At 41.8% G+C, this 13,801-nt stretch overlaps 1 protein-coding gene across 1 annotated transcript; it reads left to right on the top strand.

The window, feature by feature from the left end:
• The first annotated feature begins 264 nt into the window (after nt 1-264).
• Nucleotides 265-12,447, top strand: LOC129755757 (uncharacterized). Its single transcript, XM_055752386.1, has 2 exons — nt 265-1,169; nt 7,341-12,447. The coding sequence occupies exons 1-2, from the start codon at nt 322-324 to the stop codon at nt 11,524-11,526; spliced, it is 5,034 nt and encodes a 1,677-aa protein (XP_055608361.1). The 5' UTR covers nt 265-321; the 3' UTR covers nt 11,527-12,447.
• Nucleotides 12,448-13,801: the final 1,354 nt, after the last annotated feature.

Here is a 13,801-nt window from a genome sequence, read left to right as displayed (position 1 = left end):
GTTATAACGGATTTGAAAACGTTGAATCAGGTGAATTTACCGAATGAAATAGCTCACGCTTCGACTAGTGCACTGGCTTTGATAACGACGAGAGCGTCAGATAAAGCGATAATAGTACGGCCGGTAGCCACTTTGCAAGCAGAAGTCTTGCGAGTTGTCAAAAAATACGTGAAAACTGTAAGAACTCAAACGGTGACGAGCCCTGCGGAACGGTACGAAATCCTCTATGAGTTCAAAAATCCTACATTACAGGGTATGGAGGTTCGATTCGGTGATTCTTTTGTCTATCCGGGTACAAATAATGGTTATTATCAATACACCATGAACTTGGAAACGAATGAGCCAAGCGTGAAAGTATTCGGGGCCGACCGGCAGGAAGTTGATTCGGAGTACATCAAGCATATGGACGAAATGGCGAAAGAAGAGGAAAAGCAGAAAGAAAAGTCAACGAAGGATGATTCGGATGATATGTTGCTCGACAAAAGCGAGAAATTTGTTGTGGTGAAAACTTGGCCGTACAGTAAACAATTCAATGTGGTGGATTTTATAGGCTTTGAGGATTACGAAGCTATGGACGGTTGGACCATTGACGAGGAACCTGTTAAACATTCTAAAGCTATTGTTCGGAACGAGTTTTCGGGCACGGGAAAAAATTATATACGAGTGGAATCCAAAAAGGAGCTTAAACGAATGTTGGCAAATGTAACCTATAAAGATTTCTTTATTGCAAGTGCATGGATACGAATGGCGGAAAAGGTTGAAATCAATAGAGCTGTTGATTGGTTCTGGATAAAGATGAATGGTGAATCCATGCCAGGCTCAGTGAAACAAGTCACTGGTGATTGGATGTACGTTGAAGCTGATACCAAATCAATAGCACCATCACAGCTCATAAAGGAGCAAAATTCAGTTGATGTTGAAGTTATTATCAATCACCAAAAGGCAGAGCTTCACGTGGATCATGTAAGGATTTCGCCGTTAAATTTTAATTTCGAAGCAAACGTGTACGACGTACGATCGTCTCAGTTGACAGAACATTTGCACGTTAATGGGAAGGTTACGCGGTATATGAACGACAAGTACAGTCGTAGAATAGCTGAGTTCAATGAAGAAGGGCTGATTAAATATTTCGCTACTTATTCCAAGTTCAGCGGTATGCGGAATGCATGGTAAGTAGTTTTCTTTTATTTCTCAACCACCTGAATAGATTCAATTTTTTTTTGTTTTTATGTACATAGGTTTATTATTGAATCACTTATCAAAGAACGAATTTTCTCTAACATGATCAATTTTGAAATTTTTACGCACGCTATTACGAAAACTGAGAACTGTATCGAAAAGTCATTAGCAACTTTTAAATCTAATTTACTCAAAAAATTGGTGAACTTTTTTCTGTGTGCATGCAAGCAAAAGTTGGTTTACATGCTTAAAAAGTGTTGTGCAATCAAGGATTAGTTTTTTCATCTTCGCTATGGGTCGTATTGATCTTTAAACTAGAAAGAAAATTCTGCACATTTGGTGCACTGAAAAGGGTATAACTTACAACCAAATCGCAAAACGGTTCAAAGTACATCGACAAATATGGCAATGAGTCGTCCTTGAAGGATCTGCCTAGATCCGGAAGAAAACCTGGTTCCAGTCAGCCCCAGTTGTAACTAGTTGGTTGCTATAGTAGTCACTCATATCAAACGTAACCGATCGGTATCAAGGCGTGATCTGGCTGAAAAGTTCAAAACCAGCATTAGGATGATTCTGAAAATCAAGGCCAGGAACTCCATAAAGACGTACAAGAAGCGGAAGGTACCTAAGAAATCAGTAGAATAACTATCTCGAGCAAAAACATGGGCAGGGAAACTTTACGAACGGATTCTAGACAACAGCAACAGATGCAAACCTACATCAAACATGATCCAGGAACGCTTCCTGGGCCACAATTCTACACGAAATTGACGGACGAGGAGGTGAAGGATGCCGACTGCACGATTGCGATGGAAAAATTGTGGCAGAAGGTTTTAGTATGTACCTGTGTTCTGTGATCAAGAAATTTCTTCACAAAAGGTGCAATAAATGCTCATGTTTACAAAAATGAATGCTTGAAAAAAATATTGCTGCCTCTCTATAAAAAGCATCAGTATCTCCCTCTCTTCGGGCTGGAATTGGCATCTGCACATTACGCCAAGCCTGTACTGCAGTGGCTTTCAGACAATAACATCCAATTGTTTATTGTTGAAAACATCAACTGATCACATGTTGATCCTAATAATTACACTATAACTAACAAATTTATTTATTTATTCGATCCTAGGCTTCAGCCTTTAATCTTTACTAGTTTTAACTAAATATTAAGAATACGCTAACTTAAATCTATTTTTGATTCGTTCTCTGGACATTTCTAGCTTTATCACATTAGCATGAGCGTTGTAGAGCGCCATCATTCTATAAATAGGTTCATTTCGAGCGTAGTTCTGGATACGGTTTGTTAGCTGAAACGGCCTTATGCTAATTTAAATTAATATCAACAAAAAACTACACAATACTTGATACACTTAAAATTTTTCTTCGGACACGTTCCTTGAGACGTCGAAGTCGAAATGTTCGGAAAACCGATTAAAAATTTTTAGAATGCCGATGAAAGCGCTGTTAGCCCCGTAATTGTTCGGGCGATTGGGAACGTAAAGCTGCAGGTGATGGTTTCGTAATCCTCGGGGTCGTACGCTGAGAGGTATGGCCTCCAACAGTTGGGACAGTCGATTCTAGTTGTGAGAAGGTCTGTGACAGCTAGAGCACAAGTAGCATTTCGGTAAACTTGGAGCGTATCTAAGCCTAAACGAAACGGATCTTGCCAGTTTAGGGGTCGTAGAGCGTACCGCAAGAAGCGCCGCTGAATAGCCTCGATTCTATCAGCTCCGTTCTGGTAGAAAGAGCATCTAACAGCTGAAGCGTACTCGTTAATAAAACGAATTATGCAACAATAAAGACTTTTCAAGCAATATACGTCTTCGAAGTCTTTGGCCATATGAATCAAGAATCCAAGGCTTCGAGAAGCTTTGTCAACAACATAGTTCGTATGAGTCTTGGACTCCAGCCGTCGGTCGAGAATAACTCTAAGATCGTTGATGTGGTCCACCAGGATGATGGTTTTGTCTCCAAGGGTGTACTCTTCATGAAGAGGGTGCCGCTTATGTGAAAACGATATTACCGAGCATTTACTGCTGTTCAAGGGCAAGCAATTGATGTCACACCAGTGAGCAAAAGCGGTGAATTGCTGTTGCAGGAAGTTGATGTCGTCTTGGCCGTTTATGGTGTGTTTCAAGTCATCGGCATAAGCGAGCTTCGTGTCGTCGAGGAGCGAGAGTACATCATTAAAATAGATTACGAAAATGATCGGTCCAAATTACATCCTTGGGGCACTCCAGAAGAGGCAACGAAATGCTTAAAAAAGGACATTCGGTCGGAACCAATCCAATAAGGAACCACAGAAGCCTAAACGTTTGAGCTTAGCGATTGCAATATCGTGGTTCACCTTATCGAACGCCGCAGAGAGATCTGTGTAAATGGCGTCAGTTTGAGTGTTCATGGCAAAGCTGTCCTGCACGAAGGATGTAAAACTCAGTAGGTTTGTGGTCGTGGATCGTTTAGGCATCAACCCGTGCTGATCGTTGGACAAGTGCTGCTTTCAAAAAGAGAAAATTGGATCCAAAAAAAACCATTACAAACAATTTGGCGATCGCGCACAAAGCGGAGATTCCGCGGTAGTTGCTCACATCTATCCTATATCTCTTTTTGTGGATCAATAATGTAGTTGAGAATGTTCGAAAAAGTCTCAGCCACTGCGTTTGGATCAGAAGGATCGAGCTTAACTTCCCATTCAATAGACTCAAGGACGAGGGAGATATCTTCAAAATCCACGTTCTTGAAACCTTGATAGAAGGATGCCGTTCTTTTCACGGGAGGATATATCTTTGCGGCATCGAGAGAGACCACTAAAGCTGGGTGATGTGGAACAGCTTTGACAAGGGTAGCGGCAGCTAAGTCAATCGTTGGAGTCCTGAAACCTTCGTTAACGAAACAGAAGTCGAGCATACGTCCGTTTTCATTTTCGATATTATTTATCTAATGTAAAGTCGCTGTACTCAGAGCTTGTAAGTATACACTAGAAGATGCCGAGAACGAAGAACGCACAGGGTCTGGAATCAGAAAGCCACTCTCGGAGGAGCACCATTTTAGGCCGGACATGTTGAAGTAGCCGATGACGAGTATGTCATCCTCAGGAGAACAAATAGAGCTGACTTTAGACAGGCAACGCGAAAAGGACTCTGCTAAAACCAGGTCGCCAGAACGATCAGGAGGCACGTATACAACGCATAGATAGAGTTTCCGATTACCGAGACCAATGCGGGTCCAAAAAAGCTTCAGATCGTCCCAGGAAACGTCTTCGATAAGCAAAGCCGTGAGTTTATTTCTATCGGCAAGTACACTCCAGCACTATAGATTTTTTGCTGTTAAGGGGGCTACGATTGCAACGAAGCACTGCATAATTTGGGCCAATAATCTGACTGGAGAGGGCATGGTTATTAAACCATGTTTCGGTAAAGCATTGATATCGTATCAGGAGCACGAAGTAGCAAGCAGATAATCGATCAGGCAGGAATTGACACTATCTATGTTGCCACGGATTTAATCATCGATAAAGTGTTAGAAGCTAAGCGTGTAGGAGGTAAAAAGAGAGAAGAATAAATAGCGGAAGTAGAAGATAGGAAGAGAAGCGAAAAAGTAGTTTGTCAGATTAGTGGAGATTGAAATCGCTTTATTAAAATCAACGTGGTGTTAGCCAGAGTGATTACTCACTACAATTACAGTTTAGTTTTTTGAAACTCGTGAACTGCTTGTGGTAACGGTTGGTCTTGAGAAGTCAAAATTATCTAAAACCATCGTAAGTGGAGAAAACCAGCTAATTTGTGAACTTTGCCTAAAATCTTCTCTAATTCTATAGGTTAGGTTACGTTGGCAATATCACCTCGTTCACTTGCTTTATTTGCCAATATTGTAGTCGCAAGACGAATCGTAAGTTACCATCAGATAAATATGATTTGTACCTCATTTGAAACATCATTTGTAACTCTAGATTTGCTCTACCAGAGTAACAACCACGTTGATATCTAAAATTAGATTGTTGTACGCCGAGTATACGAGTCGCCACTGATATTGTAAGTAATAATTGCTTCCCTTTTTGAAATTGTATTCTAATAGTAAACCATATTTCTAGCTTTAAAGCATAATAAAAACATTATCGCTAACGGAACGGTGGTGTTGAATTTTCGGCGGCAACAATCTATGTTCTGGTAGCAAATGCTGATAGAGTAGTCCGATTCAGATGCAGTGCCGGAATGAAGATCGCTGGAAAGGCAGATTTTATCACGCGGAGAAGAACTGTCTATGATATCATACTTGCCTGATAGCACAAGATGGAGAACTCATTTGCCACAGACGAACTCAGGGCCGGAACGACTGTTGACGCTGGCAGGACACAGCACGACTGTCGAAGGGCTCCGCGGTCTCCGTAGTTCCTAGTTCGTTGCGTCCCGGTGCTGAAGGGCAAGTGGAAACGCCGGATTTCGAGGTCAGGGCTCAGATTGATGCGTCCTAGTGTCGAAACCCGAGAAGCAATTGAGGCACTTGAAGACGAGATGTGTTGAGAGACTACGTAGGCTCTGTGGTTAGGTGAAAATTCATCATACAACGAGAATGTTTTGGGGGAAAATGCATACTTGCCTGGATGAGGAGCCTGGAGGACCTCATCACCGCATTCGAACTCAGGGCTGGGACGGCTGAAGACGCTGACTGGAAACAGCGCGACTGAGTCGAGGGGCTTTGAGGCCTCCCAAGTGCCAAGTTCGTTGCGTCCCTGTAGAGAAACCCCAGAAGCGTTGGCTGGTCCTCCCACAGCAGAAAAACGGTAAAGAGATAGACAGCAGAGAGCTAGGGTCTCGTCTTCGTTGTAAGTTGGAATGAGAAACATGTGATTTACATCAACCTTCAAACCTCTAAATGGGTCTACCTCAAGGACACCGGTACGGTTGTGAACCTACCCATGACGAAAACTATCGGTGTGGTAGCTTGTACCGCTAGTTGTTCCCGCGGGACAGGAGTCTGAGGCCGACGATTGAAGTTTTTTGGCTGATCTTCAATTCACGGAACTGCATCCACGTGCAACTCATCGAGAAAAATATCATTCCACAAAATTGTCCAGATCTCCGATTGAGCCATAATGGGCGATGAGGATCTTTAGGAAGGAAGGAACAGTTTCTCAAAGCATGGAAAAATTCGAGAAAAATATAGAAAGCATGTTCGTTAGTTGAGCATCACTGGAGCATCCATGTAAAATTCAATTCTCCACCAACTGATCAGAAATTTACATATGCCTGTTGTGTAGCGACGATCGTCTAATGCTCTCTTATTATGTTCGTCTAATTAGTAACCAAAACCCGCTCTCCCTCCGAGCAGTTTGTGACCGATTGCCCACAACCGACCAGGAGGGATCATTATCACCTATCAGTACTGATAGTGCAGTACTGATAGGTATCATAACCGTGCTGTAGAGAAAAATCGCCTTTAGGTCGGTGTTGAAACCGTTGGTGTATAGAATTGCATGATATGGGATGTGATGAAGCTTGGTTGCTGATGGCAAGGCCTTTTAGTTGCTATTGGGTCGCTTGCCTTTCGTTGTTGCTGGTGATAAGAATTGCAACCAATAGTGCTAAATAGTTTACTGCCACGATAATGGCCCGTTCAGCAACCAGGGGAAGCAGTGAAGCAACATTCCGAGGCAGCTGGTGGTTTGACGAACCCAGAAACGAATGTACGGTTGGTCATCTGCTTGGTAACAACGCATACTGTTGTTCGTGATGAGTTTTCAACGGTGGCTCAGGGCAAGCAGCAAAGTTTGCGGGTATCGAAGGCTGGAATTTGGAACCCGGACCACAGGTAAACTGCTCTGAACCATTGCAGCATCCAGGAAATGCACAAAAGCTACCGTGCTGATGGAAGTCATTTAATCAAAAGTGCGATCATTCTTAAGAACATAATTTTTGACTTATGTTATCCATGGTATTGTTTCTAATCATACTGATCTACTATAAATCGAACAGGAAAAATTAAAATAATAAACTTAATTTATTTTTATTCACTGAAAGGTGTTCCTAAAGAGTTTTCGATACAGTCCTTATTGGTGAAAAACAAAATCGGACAAAAATACTCAAATTCAAAGCGCCAGTTCTGTTTGTGTCCTAGTAAATTTTATATTTTTATTCCCAACATTAATGAATTTAGCCATATTCCAGCTCATCCTGCTCACCTCAAAATACTGCGGCACAGTTCGCGTTCAGCGCCAGGCTCCAGATCCGGCCGGCAAAAGGTTTCGTGGAGTATTTCTCCCCATACACAATCGAACAGCGGTGGAACGTAGGTGGAATTATTTCGGCCCAATCATCCCCGGCAGCTTTTAATTTCAACGGCATCCTAGCGACAAAAGAAACTTTTTCTTCAAAATCCTTGGCATTACGATTTGTGAATAATATAGAAGTTGGCGCATTAGAAATTAACATTTGTAATCGAAGTATCAAAATAGTCAACAGTCAAATAATTTTTAAAGATTTTAGTTCATTGATTCAACGTGATTCTGAAGTTATACTATTGACAACCTCTAAGTTTGATTCGTTATGGATAGAAGGCACAATTGTATATGAATCTCGAAACAATGAAGTGGATTTGGGGGAGCATCCGATCTGGATTTCTTCTAGCGGAAGTCATTCAACTATAAGTGATCTCCTGATAATGGAAGATGCGGAACTGTTGGTATCGTACCTGAATCGTGCATCGAACCCAGTACAGGAAATTATGCTCCAGGACTCCGGAACGATTGATATTCGACAGCTGATATATGATGAGCTTGATCGACGTGTGGCGACCACTCAGTGGACTACAGTGTCGATTGAACAACTTGGAGATGGAAGAATACTTCAATATCAACAGAAGTTTGTTGAAAACGACGACTTGAAGGCCGATGACAGTTTCTTGAAAGTTGGTATCATGAAAGGTCTCGTCAATGAGAATAATGAGATCTTTGGAGGTTATCCGTACATGCAAGAAGAATACTACGACAATCCATTGACGATTCGAAAGAGGGTTGGACAACCTGGAGTGGACTATTCGTTGAAAGAGGGAACTTTCCATGAGTATTTCTTCAACAGCTCGGTGTCCTTCATCCAACTACACTATCCTCAAAGGGAAGGCTTCAGCAAGGAACAGGAAAATAAACCGAATGGACTGATGCAAGTGACAGTTTACAATCAGCGCAACAAAAAGGTGGCCGAATTTACGCGCCCGCAAACGTTCCAGGACATTTTGACTACTTACGTGTACGATGAAAATGGTGAGCAAGTTCAAATGCTGCCACCGAACTATTATGTTGGTGAATTTGTCGAGAAAAATCGGCTAATTGTTCCGCAGATGAAGAAAGTAGAGTCGAAGTGGGCCACGACTACGGATTACGATCTGGAAAAGAATATCACGACTAGTCGATACACTCCTGATGGAGGACGTGTCGATTTTCTCTATGATGAGTTCAATCTATTAAGATATCAATTGCATTATGCCGAAGGCGTAGGAGTTGACAAAATTATTTACTTCAAATATAATGTTTTCGGACGTGTTTGTGAAACTGGAGTCCTGAGTGGTGAGCATTACACGCTAAATATGCTGAACAGTAGTCTTCATGCCGACGAAGATATTATTCAAAGTGGTAAAAACGTTATATTTTTCGATTATGGCGAAAGTGAAGACGGGCCAGCTTTAAGAGGTCGTACCGAACGTATTGTTAAAATAAATGATGGGGTAAGATTTACTGAAGAGAGAATCTTCGATGAAGATTCAAAACTGCTTAGAAAAACCTTTATAAATTTGGGAACCAATCAGCGCGTTAGTTTAGAATATGTTCGAGAGAACGACAAAATCAAAGAAATCTACTACCCTCATTCGGTGGACGGGGTTCAGTTGGCGTTAACCTATGATTACAATCTGAAGGGGGAGGTCGTAAAAATTTTCCGGATCACATGGGCGAACGATAGCATTAGTTATTTACCGATTTTCGGGGTTGATCACAATGCTGAAGGAAGTGTTACCCAAATAAGTCACCTGTATGGCGACCGTATATTCAATCAAACCTATCGATATGCCGCACCTGGTGTTTTGGTGCAGATAAAAAACGATTTCCTAACTGAGACGATTTTTTACAATGATAAAGGCTATGGATTCGACTTCACCGGTGATGGAAATATCCTTCGGACAGAATTTCAGGCCACTTGGCATGAGAAATGTAATAGGAATTTGATACCACTAAATGCTTGGGCTTTTGTGAACGACATGATCGACCTGAATCAAGCAGAGCTTTGTTTTGACGCTTTAATCCAGCGGGGCTACATTGACCAGGAGGGTCATCCTGCCAAGACCTTCTATTCCGATTTGGAGCTAAAAATGCCATTCAAATGTCTAACGAGTTGGATGCACTTTTCAGAGAGGATGCTTGAGAAAGGGTTTCCTCTACGATATGGTCACTCATATGCTTACGGAGGTCATGGTGAGTTGCTGGCAGCAAAAGCGTTCATTGGAGATGAGGCAGATCGAATATTAAAACCATTTGGAGAGAAATCCTTCGTCCAGGAGGTTTTTGCAGGACACGATAATTCAACCTTTTATCCTCGTCAGCTTTGGGCGTCATTCTGGGAAAATTACTTTGAATACAGAGCCCTTGGCATTAAAAAGCTTTTTTCAGGTGAAACATTTAATCTTAACTCTATAGAACAACTTATCGAACGCGTCGCGTTTCACAATGGACTCGGTGTTGAAGGTAACTCTTCTCTCTGCGGAATATGGTATCAAAAAGAATCCGACAGAAAAAGTTGCACTTCTGATTTTAACAGCTATCTCAAAAAGACAAAGCTTAACGATCATATTGAAAATCTTCTCAAAGAGCCTACGGGTCTCAAAGCGTCATTTTTCCGGTACCTGAGTAATACCTTGCTAATGGATCTAGGAAAATCTCCGGGTGACGTTGAATCCTTATCGATTGACGCAAACGGTAACCACAAACTTTTCTATACTGGCTTCAAACGATTCCAGTTGACGTATAAGGCTTACAGCAATCAAATTGATCAGTTATTTGAGGGATCGAGAAAATTACCTAGGCAAATGATTCACGACAGTGAGGGAAATGTCATCAAAGCGCTTCATAAACACATCGAACGACTAGACTACGATCCTCTGACTCAACGCGTTTCCCGAATAGTCATGACAGACAACCGAACTATAGAGCTTGGATACGATCACCAAGGGGAGAGAATTTCGAAACGAGTTCGCAACGAGAAGAATCAGCTCGTTATCGAGCTTCACTATATTCGAGACAACCAAGGCCTTCCGATGGCTGAGTTCAGAAAAGACTACCCGAAACCGGATGATCCCAGAATCGTCATTCACACGACAACGGCCTACATCCACGGACCATTGGGATTGGTTGGATTCTTTCGGAACAACAAATACTACAACCTTTTGCTGGATCATGAGGGTTCAACGCGCTTGGTAGTTCATAAAGGAAAGGTTGTGGCGGCCTACGATTACCTTCCATATGGTCAGTTAATCCGCAAATTTGGCACTGATACGAATGCTCACATAGCTTATCGATACACCGGTCAGGAGTACGACGAAGAAACGGACCTCTACAACTACCACGCTCGTATTTACGATCCAGATATTGGACGCTTTTACCAGATTGATCCGGCCGAGCAGTATCCGAGCGCTTATAAATACGCTGGCAATTCTCCGGTATCACAGGTGGATCCGGACGGTCAGTTTGCTTTCTTGATTTTTTTTCTGGTATGCGCTATAGTGGGCGCTTATCTAGGAGCAGCTACAGCTAACAATAGTTGGAATCCGGCCAAATGGGATTGGGCCGACAAGAAGACCTGGATTGGATTGTTCGTTGGAGGTGTAGTAGGTGGATTCGCCGCTTTTGGAGGAGTCGGAGCTTTCGGATACTTTGCAGCACTGACTGGGTCAATGGTTGGTGGGGCGATATGTATGGGAGTCATTGGTGCAGTCGGTGCTTATTTGGGAGCTGCAGCCGCTTCTTTTGACTGGAATCCAGCAAACTGGGACTGGACATCGCCAGCTGTTTGGAATGGATTATTTACTGGTGTATCAATTGCAGTTAGTTTCCCGACGGGGGCGGCAGGAATATCCAAAACCTTCTTTTCACTTGCGTCGGCCATCACTAAAACTGTGTACGCGATGTCCCTATATGTGGGATTTGTACTTTTACTCTACGTGGGAGGGGCCTTGGCTAATGATGGCAACTTCAACCTGGCAGAGTGGGATTGGAAAAATCCCAATACGTGGTTTGGTATGTTGGAAACAGCTTCGGCCATTACTATGGGTGGAGGAATAGCTTTCAAAAAACACAGCTTCCTCAATTAAACACGTTGTTGGACCAGGTCAATCGAAGATCACTTATTATCGCTTATCCATTGTTACCAAAGGAAGCTACGTCATGAAAAAAGCCAAAAACACGCTAAGCGTATCCAAGATGTTTAAAAATACCTACAACTACGCAAGCCAAATGAATTTAGTTGCCATTGCTAAGTCAACAACTAGTGCAGCCAGACAAACTAAAAAACTAGGGCGTGGTTTGGATGCTGGAACGGAAATTACCGAAAAAGTCACAAGAAAAAAGAGATCAATAGATCGAGTTAGCAGCTCTTCTAATACGGCTTCATGTTTCCTCCGGATTCTATTAGACTACCTTCCAGCATTTTGGAAAAATGCGATTTCTGTCGAGACAGTAAATTACACTTTTAAAGAAACTTCCTTTCCTTTAGAAAAGTTCCAAGAAACCCCCACAATTCCGTATATAAGATCATACTGTTACGCATCCCCTAACGAACCGAACCGCCTCATCTGTAACCAGAAGTCCGCCACGGTCAGCGTTTTCACTCATCAACCGACATTTAACCAACATTCATTTGAAGAGGTCGCCAGTTTTTCCCGCTGTATTCCTGTCACGTGGTACGATCGGCCAGCCGTAACATGTTCCGGGCAAAAGTTCACCTTCTTTTACACGCCTCATGAAACGCAACTAAGAGTTTTCGATCTGGTCGATGGGTGGCTATTGTTAGCCCGGGTCCTTCCAGCAACCATTAGAAACATAAAAGCTGGAGTTGGCCGTTTGAGAAACATTTTCGTTCCTAGAGATGTTAATCCTGTAAAAAACAAGGTGGAGTCCACTCAAAAAATTTATCGTAAATTTGAAGACATGAAGAAGTTGGTAAAAGAAGGACGTTTGAGCAAAACCCATTGGATCCACCCTTTGATCGAGGATCTCGAGGAAGACATTTTCGAGTTCAGCAACAGTCGAAACCCTTCGGAGAAACAGTTCCGTTTGCTTCAAGAGAGATTGGATGCATTAGTCAGGGTTCAACACGCAGGAGTGCGTCCAATGAGAAAGAGCAAATAAAACGCAGCTCTTTCGTTCTCGGTTCACGGGCACATTTGATTGCTCGAAATTCTCTCGAGAAATTTGCGACCAAAACGCAGATTGAAAGTTTTTGAGCAGAGCGAATTCGCGCGCGCCTATTCGAGAGCGCGAGCGGTTCGGAAACCGCGTTTGCGTTTTTCTGCCGCGTGCGTTTAGGAACACCGAGCATCTACCGAGAGGACACGGCGGCTCACCGGACGGCACGCGCGGCTCTCTTTAGCACACGGTGTGTTCGCCGTGTTTTCGTTATTAAGGGCCGACGGAATAATCTGTGCGAATAATTAAATCAAAAGATATGGTAAAACAGATAGAAGCAAGCAATAGCCTTGGGTGCAGGGTTGTAACAATCCATGTTAGAAGTTTTCAAATACATACTAGTAATAGTAACTAGCACTAGTAACTATGAAAAATTTACCATGCAATAGTAAAATTTCGCGAAAAACGCCAAATCAAAGAGCTTTACGCAAGGATTGTTAAAAAGTATGTTAAAAATATTCTAGCCACTAGTAATAGTTACCAGCACTAGTAACTATGAAAAATTTACCATGAAATAGTAAAATTTCGCGAAAAACGCCAAATCAAAGAGCTTTACGCAAGGATTGTTAAAAAGTATGTTAAAAATATTCTAGCCACTAGTAATAGTTACCAGCACTAGTAACTATGAAAAATTTACCATGCAATAGTAAATTTTCGCAAAAAATGCCTAATGAAAGAGCTTTTCACAAGGATTGTTAAAATGAATGTTAAAAATATTCTAGCCACTAGTAATAGTTACCAGCACTAGTAACTATGAAAAATTTACCATGAAATAGTCAAATTTCGCGAAAAACGCCAAATCAAAGAGCTTTACGCAAGGATTGTTAAAAAGTATGTTAAAAATATTCTAGCCACTAGTAATAGTTACCAGCACTAGTAACTATGAAAAATTTACCATGCAATAGTAAATTTTCGCAAAAAATGCCTAATGAAAGAGCTTTTCACAAGGATTGTTAAAATGAATGTTAAAAATATTCTAGCCACTAGTAATAGTTACCAGCACTAGTAACTATGAAAAATTTACCATGAAATAGTCAAATTTCGCGAAAAACGCCTAATAAAAGAGCTTTACACAAGGATTGTTAAAATGAATGTTAAAAATATTCTAGCCGCAAAATATAGTTACCAGCACTAGTAACTATGAAAAATTTACCATGAAATAGTAAAATTTCGCAAAATTCG

This window comes from Uranotaenia lowii, chromosome 3 (assembly GCF_029784155.1).
Source record: "Uranotaenia lowii strain MFRU-FL chromosome 3, ASM2978415v1, whole genome shotgun sequence".
Lineage (NCBI taxonomy): Eukaryota > Metazoa > Arthropoda > Insecta > Diptera > Culicidae > Uranotaenia > Uranotaenia lowii.
This window is presented reverse-complemented; position numbering and strand designations above follow the sequence as displayed.

Bases quoted from the DNA above. Each gene is read 5' to 3' on its own strand.
- LOC129755757 (XM_055752386.1), top strand. From the start codon at position 322: ATGAACTTGGAAACGAATGAGCCAAGCGTGAAAGTATTCGGGGCCGAC. The intron at 1,170-7,340 runs GTAAGTAGTTTT...GCCATATTCCAG, and splicing joins AGCGGTATGCGGAATGCATG to CTCATCCTGCTCACCTCAAA.